The 21,702-nt window shown below is 40.7% G+C and overlaps 2 protein-coding genes across 2 annotated transcripts; both read left to right on the top strand.

Annotated features, from left to right (window-relative positions):
* The first annotated feature begins 4,889 nt into the window (after positions 1 to 4,889).
* Positions 4,890 to 5,610, top strand: LOC140351256 (dynein axonemal assembly factor 6-like). The gene has a single exon (XM_072437028.1). The coding sequence runs from the start codon at positions 4,980 to 4,982 to the stop codon at positions 5,550 to 5,552; it is 573 nt and encodes a 190-aa protein (XP_072293129.1). The 5' UTR covers positions 4,890 to 4,979; the 3' UTR covers positions 5,553 to 5,610.
* Positions 5,611 to 12,309: 6,699 nt separating this feature from the next.
* On the top strand, positions 12,310 to 18,380 carry LOC140351102 (androgen-dependent TFPI-regulating protein). The gene is made up of 6 exons (XM_072436793.1): positions 12,310 to 12,475; positions 13,080 to 13,205; positions 14,527 to 14,628; positions 14,719 to 14,834; positions 16,813 to 16,964; positions 17,774 to 18,380. The coding sequence occupies exons 1-6, from the start codon at positions 12,323 to 12,325 to the stop codon at positions 17,809 to 17,811; spliced, it is 687 nt and encodes a 228-aa protein (XP_072292894.1). The 5' UTR covers positions 12,310 to 12,322; the 3' UTR covers positions 17,812 to 18,380.
* The last annotated feature ends 3,322 nt before the right edge of the window (positions 18,381 to 21,702 follow it).

Raw genomic sequence — 21,702 nt, 5'->3', positions numbered from 1 at the left:
CTCACGCTCCATCCTTCCCTCACTCGTGAACAAGACCCCGAGATACTTGAACTCCTCCACTTGGGGCAAGGACACCCCACCCATCTGAAGAGGGAAAGCCACCTTTTTCCGGTCGAGAACCATGGCCTCGGATTTGGAGGTGCTGATTCTCATCCCAGCCGCTTCACACTCGGCTGCAAACCGTCCCAGTGCATGTTGCAGGTCCGGGTTTGATGGAGCCATCAGTACAACATCGTCTGCAAACAGCAGAGATGAGATCCTGTGGTCCCCAAACCGGACACCCTCCGACCCCTGACTGCGCCTAGAAATTCTGTCCATAAAAACTATGAACAGAACCGGTGACAAAGGGCAGCCCTGGCGGAGTCCAACATGCACTGGGAACAGGTCTGACTTACTGCCGGCAATGCGAACACAGCTCCTGGTCCGGTCATACAGGGACCGGACAGCCCTGAGCAAAGGGCCCCGGACCCCGTACTCCCGGAGCACCCCCCAAAGGACACCCCGAGGGACACGGTCGAAAGCCTTTTCCAGATCCACAAAGCACATGTGGACTGGTTGGGCAAACTCCCATGAGCCCTCGAGCACCCGATGGAGGGTATAGAGCTGGTCCGACGAAAACCACTCTGCTCCTCCTGAATCCGAGGTTCGACTATCGGTCGGATTCTCCTCTCCAGTACCTTGGAATAGACCTTACCCGGGAGGCTGAGAAGTGTGATCCCTCTGTAGTTGGAACACACCCTCCGGTCCCCCTTCTTGAACAGAGGGACCACCACCCCGGTCTGCCAGTCCAGAGGCACGGTCCCCGACCGCCACGCAATGTTGCAGAGACGTGTCAACCAAGACAGTCCTACAACATCCAGATACTTTAGGTACTCAGGGCGGATCTCATCCACCCCTGGAGCCCTGCCACCGAGGAGTTTGCGAACAACCTCAGTGACTTCAGCTTGGGTGATGGATGAGCCAGCCTCCGAGTCCCCGGTCTCTATTTCCTCTTCGGAAGACGTGACTGAGGGATTAAGGAGATCCTCAAAGTATTCCTTCCACCGTCCGACGACATCCCCAGTCGAGGTCAGCAGGCCTCCACCTGCACCGTAAACGGTGTTGGTGAGACACTGCTTCCCCCTCCTGAGGCGCCGGACGGTTTGCCAGAATTTCTTTGGTGCCGACCGATAGTCCTCCTCCATGGCCTCCCCGAACTCCTCCCAGGCCCGGGTTTTTGCCTCTGCGACAGCACGAGCCGCGGCTCGCTTGGCCTGCCGATACCTGTCGATGACCTCCGGAGACCCACAAGCCAGAATGGCCTGATATGCCTCCTTCTTCAGTCTGACGGCATCCCTTACTTCCGGTGCCACGACAGGCACCGGAGACCTTGCGACCACAGCTCCGAGCAGCCGCATCAACAATGGAGGCGGAGAACATGGTCCACTCGGACTCAATGTCCCCAACCTCCCCCGGGACATGGGAGAAGCTCTCCCGGAGGTGAGAGTTGAATACCCCACTGACAGAGGGCTCCACTAGACGTTCCCAACAGACCCTCACAATGTTCTTGGGTCTGGCAAGTCTGTCCGGCTTCCTCCTCCGCCAGCGGATCCAACTCACCACCAGGTTGTGATCAGTTGACAACTCTGCCCCTCGCTTCACCCGAGTGTCCAAGACACGCGGCCGGAGGTCTGATGACACGACAACAAAGTCGATCATTGACCTCCGGCCTAGGGTGCACTGATGGACACCCTTGTGGAAAACCATTTGTTTCATGTTTAATTGATATGCAAACACATTCTGTTGGCTTGAAAAAAGAAAATTTGATCTATTTTTAGCAATTTATGTCTCAATGTTTAATTCTGTATAAATAAAACAATGCCTTGACAGTTAAGCGTATACAATTAAATTCAATATAGAGTAAATATGCAGGCTACATCCATGAACAGTCTGCTGTTTTCTGCAATGTGGACAAACCTATATCTGTGATAAACTTCTTGTCAATGGGATATTTGCATTCTTGGCATCGCAGTATTTTTACTCATTTAGAAAATAAACAATGTTCGTTTCTTGTTCAGTTCAGATGTTAAATAAAAATCAAAAATAAACTTACTCAGTAGCCAATATAAAAACAGTGCAATTAAAACAAACATAACATTTAATACAAATAAATGATACATTCATAGATGGACCCAAGCTATTATACTTTAGTTATAATTTAAAATTATGATGTAATGTACAATACATTACATCATAATTTTAAATTATAACTAAAGTATAATAGCTTGGGTCCATCTATGAATGTATCATTTATTTGTATTAAATGTTATGTTTGTTTTAATTGCACTGTTTTTATATTGGCTACTGAGTAAGTTTATTTTTGATTTTGAGTCTCCCCAATGTGATGTCATCGATATGTTTTAGAACTCTGCTCCCCAAAAGGGAACAAGCGGTAGAAAATGGATGGATGGATGGTGTGTGATTAATTGAAAGCTATTATCTATATTCATGCCACATATTATCCCAGCAAATTAAGTCAAAATTCAAAAAATCATACAAATTTATTTTTCTTATTTTATTTGTATTTTTTTCTCTGCCTCGTTCTGGCCCAGCACAACTCACAAAACAACCTGGAATTACATTACACAGAGAAAAGCTGCACAACAATAAAACATAATCATATTCACAAAGAACAACACAAAGATACTTGTATATTCTTTTTAAATGGAGTTTAAATTAATTGAAGATTGAAGATTAATTAAGTAGAAATTGATAACTGCTGTCACAGGCAGTTGGTGTTCTACGTAACTACAGCAACAGAAAACTTCAGATGAATGTTCTATCTCCATGGATACGGAATGTTACTCATTGTGACATCATCAGTCCATGTGATGTAATAACGCCTTTGTTTGAAAATAAAGTTTATTCTTTTTTTGTTTTTTCTTGCGGCGTAGTGTAGAACACATACTTTGAAGACGCACAACTAAATGAAGTCTACAGAAGAGTAGATCGGTGGTCGAAGACGTTCTGGACGGCGTGGAGGAGCAGCCTTTTCTGGCTGCACGTGCCCGGAAACGTAAAAAGTCCCTTAGCTCGTCCGAGGGTTCTGGGAATGAGCAGCAGGATGAGGCTGAAGCTATTGATATCCGGGGTGAGAGCAGAGACTGTAAGGTGATCATAAAGCTTGCACAGGATAGTGCATCCTTTAAGGAGTGGAATTCAGTGGCATTGTCAAAGAGCCTAACTGTAGCTGTGGGAGTGATCAAGAGTGCGAGTGTCCTTAGAGATGGCTCGCTGCTGGTCGTGTGCAAGGACGCGGCTCAGCAACGGAAGGCGATTGGAACTAAACGTCTGGGTGGAAAGGACATTCTTGTGTCTGATGCTGAAAGAAACATGGTCAGAGGAGTTATCGTAGGCGTCCCTACGGCGACGTCTGTGGATGAAGTTAAGGAGAATTTGACTGGAGCTACGGTGGTGGACGCTAGGCGGTTGAAGGTGACCCGGTCTGGGGTAAGATGTGACAGCTTGTCGGTAATGGTAACACTTGAAGGGAGGTGCCTGCCTAGTAAGGTGTTCATTGGGTACATGTGCTATAGCGTCAGGCCATATGTTCCGCCGCCCCTGCGTTGCTTTAAGTGCCAGCGCTTTGGGCATATTGCAGCGGTCTGTAGAGGGAGGCAAAGATGTGGTAAATGTGCAGGAGATCACGAGTATGGGAAGTGTGACGTGGGAGCAAAACTGAAGTGCTGTAACTGTGGGGAAGAACATAGCTCTGCCTACGGGGGATGCAGGTTTAGCAAAAGAGCTGCTGAGGTGCATAAAATAAAGGTCTCTCAAGGTATATCCTATGCAGATGCAGTCAAGAAAGTTTCAAGTAACGAGTTTAGAGTAAATACAGAGAGAGGAGCCAGCGCTGCTCCCAGCCAGGGCGAAATGAGAAAGGCCAGCGTGGCTCCCAAGAAGTGTGAAGGTTTCAAGAGTGGAGGTCCCAAGTGTGCAGGTTCCAGAATTAATGAGAATACCCTGGTTGTGGATAGAGAGGATTTTGTACTCTTTATGGTGGATGTTGTAAACTGTGCTGCTCAGACTCAAAGCAGAACTGAAAGGATCAGGATCATTGCTAAAGCTGCAGGGAGATTCCTTGGAACAAAGGAGCTTGATTGGGCAGATATAGAAAACAGGCTAAAGGCGCTAAATGGGAGTCGGAGTGATGGGGGTCTGCTTTTGGGGAGTCAGAGTGATCAGAGTGACGAGATGGGGGTGGGGGTGGTCTCCTGTCCTCGCCCAGTCTCGTAGACGCACGGCTACCAAGCGGCGACATCAGTGGACATATTAAAGCCTATAGAATGAAGCCTAAAGAATAAAGCTGTACGGTGGAAGCACCGAACGTCAAAGAAGGAGAGGAAGATGAAGAAGAGTCTCCCTGGAATAAAGCCGGTTGGTCTCTGAAACAACAACAACTATTCTAGTCACAAAGACATATCATGACCTCATGGGCTTTGTAACACCAAAGCAATGGAAGGAGTACTTTTACGGACTACGACAGAGTCTGAGGACAAAGCACTGGAAGTCAAGGCACTGGAAGAAGAACTTTTAGGACTACGACAAAGTCTAAGGAATAAAGTCTGGCGGTAATGCAACACTCGGATGTCAACCGCCATAAAACAACAACAACAACAACAACAACTACGAAAAGTCTGAGGAATAAAGTCTGGCGGTAATGCAACAATTGGATGCCAACCGCCATAAAACAACAACAACAACAACAACAACTTGGATGCCAACCGCCATAAAACAACAACAACAACAAGACGCACAACTACAGTAGGTGGCGGTAAATGCTTTTCAGTTGGCTGCCAAACGCCATTGAAAGTAAGACAACAACAGTGTGTGGTCGTAGGGGGAGCAGGAGTTTAGCTTTTTAGCCCAGGAATCTCTGAACCAAAGTATTTTTTGAATCACATAATCGAGAGTTAGTTTGGTAGAAGTAGAAAGTTTAAATGGAGATTCAGGGAGTTTCATCCCTGCAAATCCTCCAAGCGCTGTCGGCTTTCATAAATCCACAAACAGAACAAGAGGACAAGGACGGCGAGACACTGACCCCTTCTGCGCGACTGGGACCTGGAAACATTGGACCCACACCAAAGGACACACCAGTTCTAAGTGCCAGTGTCTCTAACAGTAAAGACATCTGGAGCGAGGAGGAAGTGGCAGAAGGATCACATTGTGATGACCACGGCGACACTCGACCTCAGCCAGAATACGAGGTGATCATGAAGCAGAGCGTTGGGGCTGAAGACGTGTTTCTGGGCCTCAGTGGAAAAGATCCCTCGTCCATGAGCTGTGAAGCTTTACTGGTGAAAATCAAACTGCCCGACACCAGACTGGCTGATGTGGTCTTAGACATAAACGAGACATTTCTGGATCTACGGACACCAAAATTTAAGCTCGGTCTGCATCTGCCGCATCCGGTGCTCAGTCAGGAGGGGAAAGCGCAGTTTTTCAGTGAAAAGGAGGAGCTGGAGGTGACTTTACTGATGAAACGACCTCATGACTTCATCAATGGGAGATAAAACTATCTTCCTCAGACAGACAAGAGACTGAATGGAATTTGAAGATATGTTTGTTTTTAGCCAGTTTGTATTCATTAAATGTTTGTCCTAAAAAGAGGAGGAGCGTGGCCCTGGAGCTTTGCATCAGGTCTTTGTGCTGATGGAGAACCTACTGGAGAAGCTCAAGGTGCTGTGCTACGTGGAGCTGCTGGCACGGCACAACATGAGGCCCTTGCACCGACATTACGTTGTCTCCAGTCCGTACCTGATGGCTAAACCTGGGGAGCAGTTCTTTTTGTTTTCCATGCTGGTCATACATCACTTCCTGTGCCACCAGAACCTCCCCGCCCCCTTTTGGGTGAAAAAGTGTTAACAGATAGGCGGGAGATACACATTTTTAAAATGATATAGTTTTGCTCCAAAATACAACAAAACATGGATACTAGCGACACAGCAAACAAACAGAGAAGTTGAATGTTTTAATTTAACAGATACGACACCCCACTATGTGGGGTCATTGTGCAAAAGGATTCTGGCAAGCTAAACGGACATCTCCCAACCCCTATTTCTTGCACTTTTTCTTATAATGATCCCGATATTGGGATTTAATTAAAATAATCACCAACTTCTCTGTCCATGGCTGCTATGTCACCAGTGTCAATATTGTGTTGTATTTTGGAGCAAAAGGATAACATTTTAACCATTTGTATCTCTCGTCAATCTGTTAAAGGCATAATGGACGATTTTTCGCCGATTTGAGAACTCAGGCGGAAGTTCGGATGCGCACTCGCCCTGTGCGGACGGACAAACAAGCAAAGTGCGTTTGTTCGTGACGGATCGTATCGCGTCTCTCGTCTCCCGTAGATTTCCGTCTCTTCTGAGCCAGCTCTAACTGCCTTTCTCTGTCTTCATTTTGTCCCGTACACTGAGGGAACTATATTAAGATAGATCCATGCGCTCAGACACAGGGAAACGTGCTGCTCTCCTGTGGACGAGCCGACGTGGCTGCAGGTGTGCGTTCTATGATTGATACATGGCAGGACTAATCGGCAGTCCACGCCACGAGGAAATAAGACTCAGATTTGGTGCCAAAAATCGTCCATTCAACCTTTAACATAGTTTGTGTTTTCACCTAAAATGGGCGTGGTCGTAGCGCTAGCCCAAAAGTTCCCATATGACCGGAGACCTCTCGCCACGATGGTCACACCTCATGTGGAGCGGCGTATTTTTCCGGTGATCTTTCAAAATAAGGCAGCGTTTTTTTCCAGGGTGTTTTGGAAAGTGGGAAAGTATTGTGGTGTAAACATTAGCATTTCGTCTTTGATTTGGGGTGATATCTGGATTGTTTCGAGCAGATTTGAACAGTCTTATTAATGTGTTAGCTTAACATTTGCATATCAGGAGCTAATTCCACATTTGTATTTCAGTTTCAGTTTTACGGTTGGTCTAAGAGGACAATAGTAATGCTGTTCTTCAATAAATCAGCAAGAAAAAAAAGTCTGTTTATTGGAGCACCGTTATCTCGCAGTCTAGCCTTGCAAAGACAGAAGCTTTGGGCGAGGACAGCACAGAGATCAAACAATGATAACGTTCCATGGAGAACCTCAGTGAAGGCACCTGGAACAGCAGCGGCTAAACTGAACCAGCCTTTGTGAAGCCTCATGGCACTGTGTCTGCTGATTTTGAAGTTTCCCGTTTGGAGCAGCATGAGTTTGCGCTTCGCTCACATTCTCTGGCCAAAAAGGCTAAAGATGAAGGACTGCTGCAGGATGTGATCTCTTTCAGAGTGCCAAACCGTGATATTGTTTCCAAAGACAACAGTATCGTCCTATCCTCCATGGAACAGATGGTTAAACTGAAACCAGTGTCACATGACTGCATAAAGGTCAAGGGTCGTGAATGTCACTTCCTCTTCCTGGGCAGGCCGGAGCACATGTTGGTGGCTGATGAGCGGATGATTGCTTTTGATGTTTTAACCTTGTTTGTAAAAATACTGATTTGTATATTTAATACTTTTTAAAGGGCCTGTGTTGTTTTTAAAGGTACACTTTTATATTTTATATTTTATGTTTAACTAATGTAACTGTCTAATACAATTGCAACCGCATTATGTTTACAGGAGAAGTGCGGGTTGCCGTTTATATAGTCCGTTTTATATAGTCTGTTTTATATAGTTTTTGTACAGTTTTATATTGCTTAGTTTTAACAGTAGTTGGTGTCGGTCCTGAGGGTGCCGGGGAAGATTGGGGCTCACTTTAGTGGGTGTAGTTATTGGTGATGGTGGCACAGAGTGTTTTAAGTTATGGTAATGGTTTGTTTTCTTTAATCTTGTTTCTTTTGTCACTCGTAGTAGGCCTCTCCCTCCCCAGCTAGAGTGGACCCTCACCAACTCTTTATCAGACCTTTTTATATGGTTTTAAATAAAAGCTGCCTTTAAGGCTTTGACCCACACTGACTGACTTGTTTTGTTATCAAAGCAGACTCGCACCCACAGAACACCTAACCAGTGTTACACCAGCCTTTGTGAAGCCTCATGGCCCTGTAACTGCTGCCAACTCCTCCTGACTGACTGAGCCTCTACTGTTCTCATGTCAGAAGAGAAGGCTTTGACCATGGTGTAGCTGTCACAGAAAATGTTTTTGTAAAGAACATATTCGGTGTTTTTTGGTTCACAAGTGGGAACCGTTATCTTGTGCTCTGCCGCTGACCACTCCTGAAAGTTTTGGTCAGAAGGCGCACACGGTAATTGTACTTTATTTTGTTTCAACCTGTGGGACGGCTCTCTTTCTCTGGGCCGTCCGTCCGGTGCCACCGGCTGTTTTTTATATATACATTTTGTTGAAAAAGCCTGTGGTGTATTGTTCCATTTTGTAATAAATATTTTAGTTAAATTGTTGTGCCTTTTTAATACATCAAAATACAACTATTTAACATGAAGATAGAAACACTTGATGAATTGACAGACAAGATGCTTGCACACCAATTTACAGCAGATATCATCTTTAAATAATACATTTTAGCTTGGTAAATTCTATACTAATTATATAATGTGTGTTTTCACGGTGTATGGGATTTGCAACAGTCTAAAATTAGCCCTGTTTAAACCATCACGGTGCTCTTAATGCTATAAATATCTTTACAATTCTGTGTAAATAGTTTGGTCTATGAGTCTGTTGTTAAGATTAAAACTCTTGACGTCAGTGCAAAGAAATGTAGATTTATGTAAGAATTAGGCCTGTACTATATAAGGAGCTTAGAAATACTCTACCAGATATTTACTGTTTGAGTCGTCTGTACTAAACCTAGAAAACCTGTAATTAAATAACTGCAAGCTGAAGTTAATGCCATAGATAAAGCAACAGAAAAGTTAGAGCATCTTCCATATGAAAACCTAAATTGTGAAGTGAAGAAACAGCTTTTTCCATGTGTTATTACTGTGATATTTTTATTCTGATGCCATTAAAATGTTTAGGGTACAAGTAGGATTTAGCAGTGGCGTGCGGTGACTTTTATGGATGGACAAGCAGACCCCGGGTGTTCATCAATATTTAGAGCATAATAGAAAAGTGGAAAAAGAAATAGGGAAATAAACTAACTTCACCTACCAATTCATTACATAAATTAGTGTTCTGTGTTGTTAAATTACTGCCTGTATTCCTCACTAACATCTAATCATTGGAGACATGAACAGAGCCTTAGCTACAAACAAAGACTTGTCTCTAAAAGATTGTTTTTATGTCCGTTTGTTGAAACTTCGCACATGCGCAGTTAGGGCAAAACCTGCAAACATCCTTACTTCCCACAGGTTTATTCAGCGTGGTTTGAGCTTAGATCCATGTGTTTGAGGCTGTGTGGTCCTCAGAGCGCATGTGCAGAGCTCTAAAACAAGCTGCTTTCTGCTCTGGTTCTAAAAGCTAATGTTAGAGAGCGGAGCGTGAACGGGCATCTGAACACGATCACAAAATGAGCCGCTGCGGGAGAAGAAGAACCATGCTTCCCGTGCAGTAATGCCCAATAAATAAATTCATTCTTTCTAATGTTGTGAATTGCACCTTTTTCTAAACCAGTCGTAACAGGTCAGAGAGCACTTTCCTTTTCCTTTAACGCAAAAGGGTTTTGTTTATGGAGTATTTCATTTAGATGTCTGAAAAACTTGTTGAATAACGCAATAATAACATGTTATAAAAGTCTGTGTTTTGGGTTCTGGGTCACTGTTTCTTCCAAATGTTATGTCACGCTGAACTTGACACATTTAGGTCAAATCTTCGTTCCACAATTTCCCTTTTTTTTTACTTTCACGCAACTGCCTCATAATGATGTGACTGTTCCAACTTGTGTCTATTTCTGTTCTGTCAGAATTGTAGACCGAATGTTTCCACACAAACCATTTACAAGTCACTGACCGTTTTATGTCCATATTTGATCTCGTGTGTTATTTAAAGGTTTAAATGTTAAAGGTGCACTCTGCAACTGGTGGTTCTGCCATGCTCCTGGAATGTTCCACAGGATGGCATAAAATAATTCTTATCTCCTTGGAGAAAAGGTGAAGCATTCGAGTTACAGCTCAGAGTAGAGACCATTTCACCCACGGTAACAACGCTTTGGTATTTTTGAGCAAGATAAGATCTGTAATAAATAATACAACATACAGTATATGTTTTATGACATACTGTGTGTGGAACATTCCAGTCAAAGCAATAAGAAGGTCAACATCCCATCAGAAAAGCTACATAGTGCACCTTTAAAATGTGAGGACAGGTGTTCCTTGCTCACGTTAAAGCAGAGCTAAGTAACATTTTGGTCTCATTAAACATCTTTGTAAGTCCCTGTGATTGTTAGCTCGTTTGAAGTGTCCGTCGTCGCCTCTTGCTGTCTCTGTGCGGAAAACCTGCGGAAAAATTGACCTGAAGACAACTCTCCTGGAAAACTCTATATTAATAAAATATTATAATATATATACATACATAAATATTTGGCAATGTGAAATGTTTTTGTAAGTGATTATACTGAAAGAAAGAAAGACTGACCATGGAGATGCAGAGGAAGCTCTATCGCTAGGGTTACTTAGTTCTGCTTTTTTCACCTACCCCCTATTCCCGTCCACATCTCTGCACTTACTCCGAGTGATACATGTAGGTTCGACTATGTCATGTAGCCTCTTTTCAAAAATAAAAACATGTTAATGACAAGCTGCTGCTTGTTACAGTGAAATGTGACTATGAAGAGGCGGGGCTTATCAGTTCGGCCCCTTTGAACAAGAAGCCAATTAACCTGTTTCTATTACTAAGCCTTTTTAAATCAAAATTGTGGTTTATAATGAACAAACTATACATGTGTCATTCAGCCTCAAAATCATGTGCAATACTGTGACATAATGTCAATCATCCTGGTGCAATATTGTCTGTCCATATAACTTATTACACCATTTTCCAGATTTTTCAATTTATCTGTTTTTTATTATGATACTTCTGTTCCTAATCTGTCAAATCGTCAAATCTATGTTGCAACACTGGAATATCTCCATTGAGTAACAAATAAAGGTTACAGTTGACATTGGGATGTCATGTGGGCTTGAATCTGTTGGTGACAAATAGTCATGTTTACGTGTGTGAAGAGTCCGCGCAATGATATCAGGACCTACATTTTCTGTTCCCGTGATTGGCTGAACGTCGCCTCACAACTGCATAGCGATCACTACGCTGGTAAAAAGAGCACGCCAATAAACATTTTAGTATGAGACTCTTCAGTATATTTGTAATATTATTAGGGATATGGAATTTTAGTGGAACGGAACTGAACGATAGATCCATGGATACAGCGCTCTGACTGTGGCCTAGCGTCAAGGAGGCCATTTTTGTAAAAGAAAAAAAGAGAATCCCTCAATAAACAGAAATAGAAGTTTAAGGTTCAACTTATCGGTCATATCCAATAATGGTTTGAATCATGGTGTGGGAGGGGAGATTCTGAAGCTCAATGCTTTTGTAAACTGGCTATAAGATAAGTCTTTATTTGAAATTCCAGAAATGGGAAAATTCCATTTTAGGAGACAAAGAAGAATAGTCTCAAGTAAAAATGTAAATGCCTATCATCAGATCAGGTTAAACCCGGTGGGCAGGGCCTACTGCGACAATAAATATCTGAGTTCTCACACTTGATCCGGAGATTGAGAATGACTCTTTGGTGTGAGACGAAATATTTGTATATTATCTATTCTAAAATATATAATAATGATGCACTTTAATTATAGTTCAATATTAACTATCTGGGGGAAACATATGTCTACTTTATGTATGTATTTTTAACGTTTTAGTACATCTGTAATTGAAGAAATGCAAGCTAAACAACATTCTTGACTGTAACAGATGAAGGAAATACTCAGGTCTAGAGTGAAAAATATCTCTCAAGTTGAAGTGAAACTAAATTGTGCAATAATTATAAGATATAAAAAAACAAAAGGAAAGGAGAGTTCACAATTTCCATTTTCTACTTCTCAAACTGCGGCTCACTCCTCTATACTGCAGTATCTTGATTAAGTAAGTCCATTTTATTCGATTCGTGCTCCTTGTCTAATTCCTCCTGGCCTCTGTCTCTTACTAAACCAGATAATCTCACTGTAACGTAACAGCGAGTCACATGTAACACAGGCCTGATTATGAAAGCCCGCCGCGTTTGACAGAAGGCCCCTTGTTTTGAAGTGGCCACCATATAAAGGATCCGAGCCGCACTAATCTTCAAACCCCGAGCAGCAGCTGCAGACAGAGCGGACACAGCCGGTCGTATCGTGCACCCAAATGGCTCTGAACCTGAGGACTGCGTTTCACATTTTAGTTTTCAGCTGGTACGCGTTTGTGGTTCAGAGTCTTGCGGCTAAAGATGGGGAAGAGCTGCCACCGGGGATTTTTGTGTACGGCGGGCCATGGAAATACCTCACGTTCCTCAACCTGGTGAGTAAGGCCGCAGTTATTTTATTACTTGGTTTACGGATTTTGAAATGAAATGTATTGCACAGGCGGACGGAATATAAATATGAATATAATTTCAATTTCAAAAGATGTTTTCTTCCGGGTTTGCACAAAACGCACCACGGGAGGAGAGGGGGGGAGACGCTGCAAGAGTTTGGCGAAAAATTGCTTCACGCGCTCTTGTCTTTTGACTTAAAACCGCTTTTTACATTAAATTTTTTACATTTTATTTTGCTTCGTCGGCGGTACTTTATAAAATAATAATAATAATAATAATAATAATTTATTTTATTTATATTGTAAAATCAATAATCTAAGTGCGGCGGATCCGTAAACCAAGTAATAAAATAACTAAGGCCTAATTAGTGACATTCTTAGTTTTCCAATAATAATTGTTAACTCTCCACTTTGCTGAGGCTGAGTTTGTTCTACGTAACACTTATTATCTCGCATTTATGGGGTGTTTCGACTATAACGTGTATTTTAAATGTGCAAAAAGTGTTATAATGGTGTCATGTGCAGGGCCGGCCCCAGGCACTCGCCTAGTGTCATGTGTAAAGTATGATGTTGCCCTGTTCGTTCCCAGTTGTTGCAGATGACATTCTTCGGCCTGGCTGCAGCCTCGGACCTGCAGGACGGGAAGAAGTCTCAGGGCGCTCTGAACAAATGCAAAGACCTGCTGTTCGCCGTGTTTGGGTTTCCGGTGGGAATGGTGAGCGACCACGACCACACACCACTTCTAACTGTAATTATTATCCGAAACGAGCAGTGACGGTGTTAATATGAACCTACCGAATAAACTGTGGACAGTAGATGGAGAGCCGTGCATAAGATAAGATAAGATATGCCTTTTTTTGTCCACACATGGGGAAATTTTGGTGTTGCAACGCATGTAGATACAGAAGAAAAGGAACAGATAACAGTCTTAATAGAAAAAACCCTCTTATAAACAAAACTCTTATGTACAGAACCTTTCATATTCTTAATAGGGAATAGAGAAATATTTTTTTAACTAAATAAAATAAATAAAATAAATAAAATAAATAAAATAAATAAAATAAATAAAATAAATAAAATAAATAAAATAAATAAAAATAAGCTAACATAAGACAAAATAATACTAATAATAGTGGTAAAGTAAACACTCTTATTTACAGCAGCTATGTGCACATGAATATGACATTATTTCGTCTGGGTATTACACGTGAATGTGACATTATTGCGTAAAATATGACAGTAATTGCACATGAATTCGTGTGCAATTCGTGTTCAGGGCTAACAGTGTTTGTTTGCAATGCAATCGTTGCCTTATTTGAGAGGTTAATGCAGAGATTGTTGCACGGAAAAGAAACTGAATCTTTACTCCCGTCGGCTCAGGACAAAACCAGCAGTGCCATGAGTGTACCTGAGTTAAAATTAGCACAATCATATTTAACGTCTTCAGGCGCTGCCAACAATTCTGTCAAACTGAACCAACAAACCGCAATCGTCTTTTCATCTTGTTGAGATCAAACTGGTTTCATTTTTGTGTGACGAGGCCAATTCAATAGAGATATTTGTGCTCTGCTGCCATGGATTGTTTCACGGTATGGCACTAAATATAATCTATCTATGGAGACGATCAGGTCACGTTACAGGCGGGATCTGCGGAGAGACGGCCTCGCTCACAATAAGAATGTGTGTTATTTTTGAGCACTTCAAATTGAATAAATGCAAGATCAACGCGTTTACTGCCATACTGCGGAACATTCCAGGCAAAGCAATAACATCTCCATGGAGACAAGCAGGAAAAGTTGCTGCGTTCACCTTTTCATACCGTTTGAGCATGGATTATGAAAAGTTATTGATCGTTTCAACACAGTATGCTCTGAATTGCCGTAAAATCTGCCGCGTTTCTTACTCTTAAGCACTTTGACTGGCTTTTTGTCGTTTATTTTGACCGTTGTTAACCACCCTGACTTGCTTTTATGACCGGTGCTGGTATAAATCCGTTTCCGTTGTCCTGTCTTAAGTGTCTTTTGCGTTTTCTGCAGTTCGTCGTCCTGCTGTTTTGGTCCATTTTCGCCTACGACAGAGAGTTGGTTTACCCGGCCTCGATCGACGCCTTCTTCCCTCCTTGGATGAACCACGCCATGGTCCGTCGCTCTTCATCCTCGCACTTTTTGAAGGTTCACGACCACATTGTAGACACATGTTTTGACAAATGCTGACCCTTCTCTCCGCAGCACACGTTCGTCTTCCCCATCTTATTAGCGGAGGTGACGCTTCAGCCGCATTTTTACCCAAAGACCAAACACGCTGTGACCGCCCTGAGCCTCGTGGGCGTGTCCTATTTATCCTGGTAAGTGTCAAAACTCATTTAGATGAAAAGAATCGGATGTATCATGTGCTTCATAGAGATCTGGGCGTGGAAGGCAGGCCAAACTATCCCTATACGTCTAATACATCTCAAAGTTAAGCTGTAACATGGTAGACTTAATAGTATGCTTAATAATAGACTTCTGACATATTTTGTATGCATTCATTCCCAAAATTGCAACTTAAACGGGAGAAAAGCAGTTCATTGTTACACAGCCCTGGGCCCAGATCGAGCTGATTAAAGGTGCATTTGAGTGTCACATGAGTTGTCACGTTCTCATGTGATTGAAATGAAGGGGAAAACACTTTTAAATGAGGTTGTAGTGCACTGTTTTCTCCCTGTAGAACCGCGTCTCCTTTTATGATGTTATTGATGTTATTAACCAGAGAACGCTCCAGAATCCTTATGAAAGAGTCTCAAGGAATGTGGCAAGGAGTTAAGTCCGTTTTCCACTAGGATTAGGGCGTAAAATATGAACATAAACCAGAAAAATAATCCAACACGGCAAAATTATACCTTCTTAAAACCAAAAAAATGCACCTGTTTTAGGCAGAATTGTCCTTGAAATAAGTGAACTTATCTGCAGCAAGTGAAAAGTACTTGAAATATGCTTAATAATCCTACTTATTTAGCGTTTTAGTAGAAATGTCTTGAACCTAGACAAAAAATCAGAATTATTTAGTTTGAGGTGAATAAATCCTGGTTAGTATTATGACATTTGTAGTACAATATTAAACGACCGTACCTGCTTAATTCTGTTGATGTCGGGAAACAAAAGTATTTTTATTTATTTATATGTTTTGTTTTTATCTTTGAACGTGTTCATACAATTTACTTTTATTTTTATTTTATTTAGAGTTTATTTTTTTGCCAAAGAATGTCATTTCAAAGCAAGGAATTAATTTGGCTTAAATATAGTTGAGTTATAAAACATAAACATTTACATCACATAATCCATCATAAAACCGTTTTAAATACCACAGTCAGAAAATCCCTCTTTCCAACAACAAATATGTCTTTGTACTGATCTTGAATTGCAGTAAAACCCGTAACTGTTATAGAGATGCCATCTCTGCACACACTGACTGCTTCACCGACCATGAAAGATGTCTTGTGCTTTTAGAACAAACTGTTTCACCTGGTTTCATGAACTGTAACGCACATATTTCACATATTTCACTAATATTTCAGAGCTGAAGTGTCATGGCAATTCCAGTTACATAACAAGACTCCACGTGCTTTGCAAAACTCACTTTGAATCAAATAAAAATGCTTTGAGGATATAGTGTTACATCATTTAACATTTACGCTGAGCAAAAGTGTTGCGAGTAGTTTGGTAATAAACCCTTTAAAATGAAGACATTGCACATTTTAAACCTGTCCAGGAGCATTAACATTTTAGATAAGGCTCAAATATGAACTGACAAACTAATTACGATATAAAATGCCTTTCAAAGCATGAGTGCAGAGCTCTGAAGAAGAACAAGAGCAGAATTTATCTACTATATAATAATACAATGTGATTTGCAGAAGACATTACGTGACTGAAATAATTGCAGTCTTTAATTTTATTTCCTACCGCAATTGCAAAGATGTTTATTTGGTTTTGATTCATCTTGAGGCCAGTAAATGTGATTTTTTTTCTTCATTTTTTGAATTGCACAAGCCTTAAATTAAAAGCCGTTTGTTCATAGTGTCTTAAATATTTATAGCATTTTTTAAAGTGCTATTTGCAGCCATTGGAGTTGTAATTCTGATTTGATTGCGTCAACATCTCATCGCACACCACAAAAGTTCTGACACAATAAATGCATTTAGTCAAAAGCATGTTTATTTTGCCCATATCTTGCATTACATTAGTACATACGTCTGCATATTGTCTACAGCGATGGCACTTTTGCACCTGAAAAAACAGTTTCCTTGCCGTTGACGACGTTTGCTCTTTTGTGCTCCGGTTTAGGATCATCTGGGTCTATTTGTCGACCGGGATCTGGGTCTATCCCCTCCTCAAATACTTCAGCGGTGTGGGACTGGTGGGATTTTTCACCTTCAACATGACCGTGGTGACCCTGTTGTATGTGGTCGGAGAGAAACTCAACTACAAACTGTGGGGTAAGACACGGGCAAAGGGAAAACGCATTCCAAGTGTTCATTTAAGAAAGTAAAAAAGGCAATAAAATGTAACCGCGGACATTTACAGGAGTCTCAGTGAACATAAACGTTGCTCTTGACAAGAATGGGTCAAATGCAGAGGATAAATGTCCCTCAGGAGACTATGAAGTGTTCCTCACGTCACCTTTTATAAACATGATGTAAAACAGTGTGTTATTTTAGTGCCATAAACTAATAAACCCTTGCTCCTTGATTAAATCCTTTTTTCATCCATCCATCCATCCATTTTCTACCGCTTGTTTTTCATTCACTTCAAAACTAAATACATACTTTAAATACATTCAATAAGTCATCTTTCTTCTTGATGTTAGTTGAATGTATACATTGTAGATATATCGTCACCAAAAATGTATTGACATGTATTTTAAAGGTACACAATGTAATTCATCAGCCGCCTGCTTGACATAGTGCACCTTTAAGTAAAAAAAAGTTATCTGTTGAACAAGCACATCAGGACATAATTGAACTGGGACAAAGTTCACCGTATTTGACGACGAGAGAACATTTTGTCATCAAAGTTGACAAGAATCGTGCGTGAGAATTTGACTTAGTTTTGTAAATGATGAATTGTAATTGCTTGAGAGACGATAGACTCACATTTTAAAAGATTAACAACTGAAGTGTCAAATAGTTTGATTGAAATATGACAAGAAAATGCCCGAAACGACACCATGTTTTGCCCGGTCTCTGCAAATTGACCCGTACAACTTTCTATCACGATTTTTTAACATAATTCTTTTTCTCTCTAGGTAAAGACATTGAACAGGTGACTTCAAAGTTACGATAATCTCTCGACAGTCTCAGCATCTCTGGGCCATCGCTGGACTTGCAAAACAAGCTTTACCGAGGACAATCACGGTGCAACAATCTTCATATGCAAAGCGTGACTGAGAATCAATGTATAGTACTGTTAGTATAATAAATATACACTTATAAGGCCGTCGCAAAGAGCTACAAAGTCCTTCTTTTGAAGCCTTTTATCCACATTCAGTGCGTCATCGACTTGTCTGCGATGCTTTGACCGATGCCGCCGCTCGCCGTGGCATTGCCGCATCTCCAGACAAAATCGGGAGGGAATTTCTGTCTCGTCCAACTCAAACGGAGAAGTCGTAGATGAGTGTTCGGACTTCAGCCTCCTCGAAGGTCCCGGTAGCCTTTCAGGTGGTGGAGATAGTTGGGGTCGGCGTCCACCAAACCCAACGACAGGATCCGGGCCAAAAGGTGAACGTCCTCGTCGCTCAGAGGCTTCTGCGGGAAAGACGAGGCGGAATTATTCACAAACGGTGTCGATGTGAAGCGTCTGTGTGTCAGATGATGTTTGATGTGCACTTGTAAATACTTTTGAACTTGAACGTGCGCCTTTGGGCTGCACGATGCATGTGTTCTGTCACTATAATCTGTCATCTTTTAGTCCAGAGACTCACGACGGTTAAAAACGCACTCCTCCGACACGACACTCGAGAAACTATGAAGAATGTAACACTGATCAGTCTTATAATAGCCATAGTCACCAATGGGAACAATTGAAATGTTCTTTAACAAACAAATAATGTTTTAAAGATATTGTATTGTGAAAATTGTAATGTTTTTTTCCAATAACGCTTTGAAATAATGTTCCTTAATCATCCATTTAGCCTATAAAGCATTAATAAGCACTAGTTATTTGTTTATAAGCGCTTATAAAGCATTTACCACTTAACTCATTTAATAAGAGGCAAAATGAGTTTAATAACACACACATGTTTCTGTTAATGTCTTATTAACATTTATAAGGTATTATAAGCAATATGCAAATGCTAGAGAATGCTTTTTAAGTGCTTATAAACAAATAACTAGTGCTTATTAATGCCTTATAAATAGTTTTCCACGAACCTTACTTTAAAGTGTTTTCCAATTAAATGTTAATTAAAATTTGGAGGAGCCGCTTTGTAATAATAATAATAATAATAATGATAATATTAATAATAATGAATGTATTTGTTTGAACTATTACTGCAATTGTGTAAATACAGTACTTTGGTATGACATGAAAATTGGGCACAATTTGTTTTTTCTCTCTCATATTCGATTTGATTTTGTTTTGTCAAACCAAAACACCTTTTTACATTGATTTCCTGAACATGAACGATACAATCCGATAATCCGTGTCATTCTAAACAAACAAAACAGTCAAACGTCGTCTTCCAAAGTCTGAAATCCGCTCCAAACCACACGCTTTTTCCTGACAGAGGATTGGCTGTAAACCTTTAAAAAGATGATTATTACAGCTAATTTAATCTAGATCTTGATTAGAATTCCATCAGCTGCACAGCCCTTATTTCTACGACTCTGTGGTTAAACCTTCTTGCCGATAACCATCACTAAAGTGCATTTAAAGTTAAAAAAGAGGTGTGTTTTCGACTGAATTACCACAGAAAGAATGCGCTCGAACCACTTGTGCAGAGACAAGCCCAGTGGTGTGATTTAAAGGCTTGTCAATGCAACACCCAAATAAATGTGCACGACCGGATCAGCTCGTCCAAATTAAAGCGCAATTAATTAATCATCAAGTCCTTTTTCAAACAGGAAATGAAAGTTGACAATGATCTTCTGTCACTTTTGTCACTTTTGTCCCGCATAATGTTCCTACCGCACGCTCACAGTTGTTTTCTCAAGGTGTGTTTGAGCTGTAAAAACATCTGTAACTGAATAAATGCAAGATAGACACGTTTAATGCCGCACTGTGAACATTCAATGCACGTTCGATTTGCCTTTTCTAATACCACGTTGTCTTTTTTTGTCGTATAATTTGTCATTTTTACACCTTAACTGTCACAAATGTTCATTATTATACACCGCCCATGTCAAATGAATACATAAACTGCATTTGTACATATGTGTTTTCACATTTTGAGGTGGTAAACTAGATTTTAGAGCATATTTAAAGCAGGAAAAAGTCCATAGTTATCGACAAAATGTAGTTAAACAGGAAGGAAGTCGGTCGTTTTATGCCTAGACGTTAAGGTAAAACATGAAAGTGTGTAGAAAAACCCCCTGACGTCTTTGTGTCGACAGAAAATGACAACTTAATCACTGAGAGAAACCTGGAAAATGCCACGAGTGTTTATCATGTGATGAGCAAGAGTCGTGTGACAGAAACAGCATTTCGACACGGCAGTTTCCACACGAGGCTTGTTTTGAAATCTACCTGAGGAAATAATGTAAATGACTAGGCATATAAGATTAAACTGATATAAACTGGCCTTTTTTGTCTTTCCGTTTTAATAGTTTTAAATGAAAAGTCGATTCATTTGTCCGAATAATTGACTATTTTCTATTATTTCTCTGTGACTTTTATCGCAATAACTCCACTGTCTTTATGAGCTGCTGATATTCTACAGAAGTGGTCAGTAACTATAGATTTACTCAAGTACTTGGGCTGTGTTTTAGCTGTGTACTTATTACTTTGACTCCACTACATTCGAAAGGCAAATATAATACTTTCTAAAGTCGTTTTGTGGAGGATTTTTACACTTCTTTGTCCCATTCAAAGCTTTTCTCCTGCACATCTTCTGGCTTTTTGTTCAGCTTTCATCCATTTTGAAGGTCGTTAACAATATTATTCCACTTAGGTGCCTAGTCTGTGTTGCAACAGTGCAATTCCCCCGTCGTGGGACAAATAAAGGTTCTCTTATCTTATCTGTTGAAGTTCTAACGAGCTTTGAGTCGACTTAATCTTGCTTTTGTTTTGGAAAAAGTAAATGTAAAAACTATTGTCTGATTTAATTCCTTAATCCAATGTTCCTTTTATAACCAAATATGCCTTTCTAATGTTATCTTTTACATAATTTATAATAGTTTTACACGATGGACTGAACAGGATGTGACAAAAACACAATTTGCCAATTTTTTTTAGAAAAAGACGACTTATATTTGTATTATTTCTTTGAAACTGCAGTGGGAAAATCATGTAAACATTCATCAAAAAGTATATTAGATACTCAAGTAGATTCTACAGTACTTTAACTTAAGTAATCATTTCACTGAGCTACTTTTACTTGTACATGAGTAATATTTGACAAGTACTTTTACTCGAGTCATGCAAAACAGTACTTTGACCACTGATATTATGTGCTTGTTTTAACTCGGGATTACTACCAATTTAATTGAATTGAATAAACAGTTTTAACGAATGCATTCTAATCTTAAATCTTAAACTCCTTCCATGGACACAGTAAATTGATACTTTGAAGCAAACCTTAGGCGGCAGGAAAAAGAAAAATAAGGCCATAAAAAAAGAACCGTATGACACAAAAGGAACCAACAATCATGGCCTGGACTCGTATAATAACTGCTTTTGTACACAATTTGACAAACTTTGGACTAATCGGGACAAAAATACCAGACTTAAATGTTTGTTTGAATGTTCCGTCGCTCATAAACTGATAAAAAACAAAAGGACAATCTTCATAAAATGTTGAGTTGCCGCGAGGGCATTATCAACGTTCATTATCTGAGTGAAAATCGCACTGATCCAATGTGTTTTTCTTACCGTTTTAGTGGCGGCGGGAGATTCGGGCACCAGGGACTTTTGCCACTGATTTCCCTGTTGGATAAAACACAACGTTACTTTCCTTCAGTGACAAATACCATTTGAGAGCAAAATGCAGTAGTTTGACCAGTGACGTATCACAGGTTG

This window comes from Eucyclogobius newberryi, unplaced genomic scaffold (genome assembly GCF_026437365.1).
Source record: "Eucyclogobius newberryi isolate DKJ021-1_F unplaced genomic scaffold, fEucNew1.0.hap1 SCAF_8, whole genome shotgun sequence".
Lineage (NCBI taxonomy): Eukaryota > Metazoa > Chordata > Actinopteri > Gobiiformes > Gobiidae > Eucyclogobius > Eucyclogobius newberryi.
This window is presented reverse-complemented; position numbering and strand designations above follow the sequence as displayed.

Excerpts from the sequence above, each read along its gene's own strand:
- LOC140351256 (XM_072437028.1), top strand. The coding sequence starts at position 4,980 with ATGGAGATTCAGGGAGTTTCATCCCTGCAAATCCTCCAAGCGCTGTCG.
- LOC140351102 (XM_072436793.1), top strand. The coding sequence starts at position 12,323 with ATGGCTCTGAACCTGAGGACTGCGTTTCACATTTTAGTTTTCAGCTGG. Across the intron at positions 14,629-14,718 it reads CTTGGATGAACCACGCCATG|CACACGTTCGTCTTCCCCAT; the intron begins GTCCGTCGCTCT and ends TTCTCTCCGCAG. Across the intron at positions 16,965-17,773 it reads ACTCAACTACAAACTGTGGG|GTAAAGACATTGAACAGGTG; the intron begins GTAAGACACGGG and ends TTTTCTCTCTAG.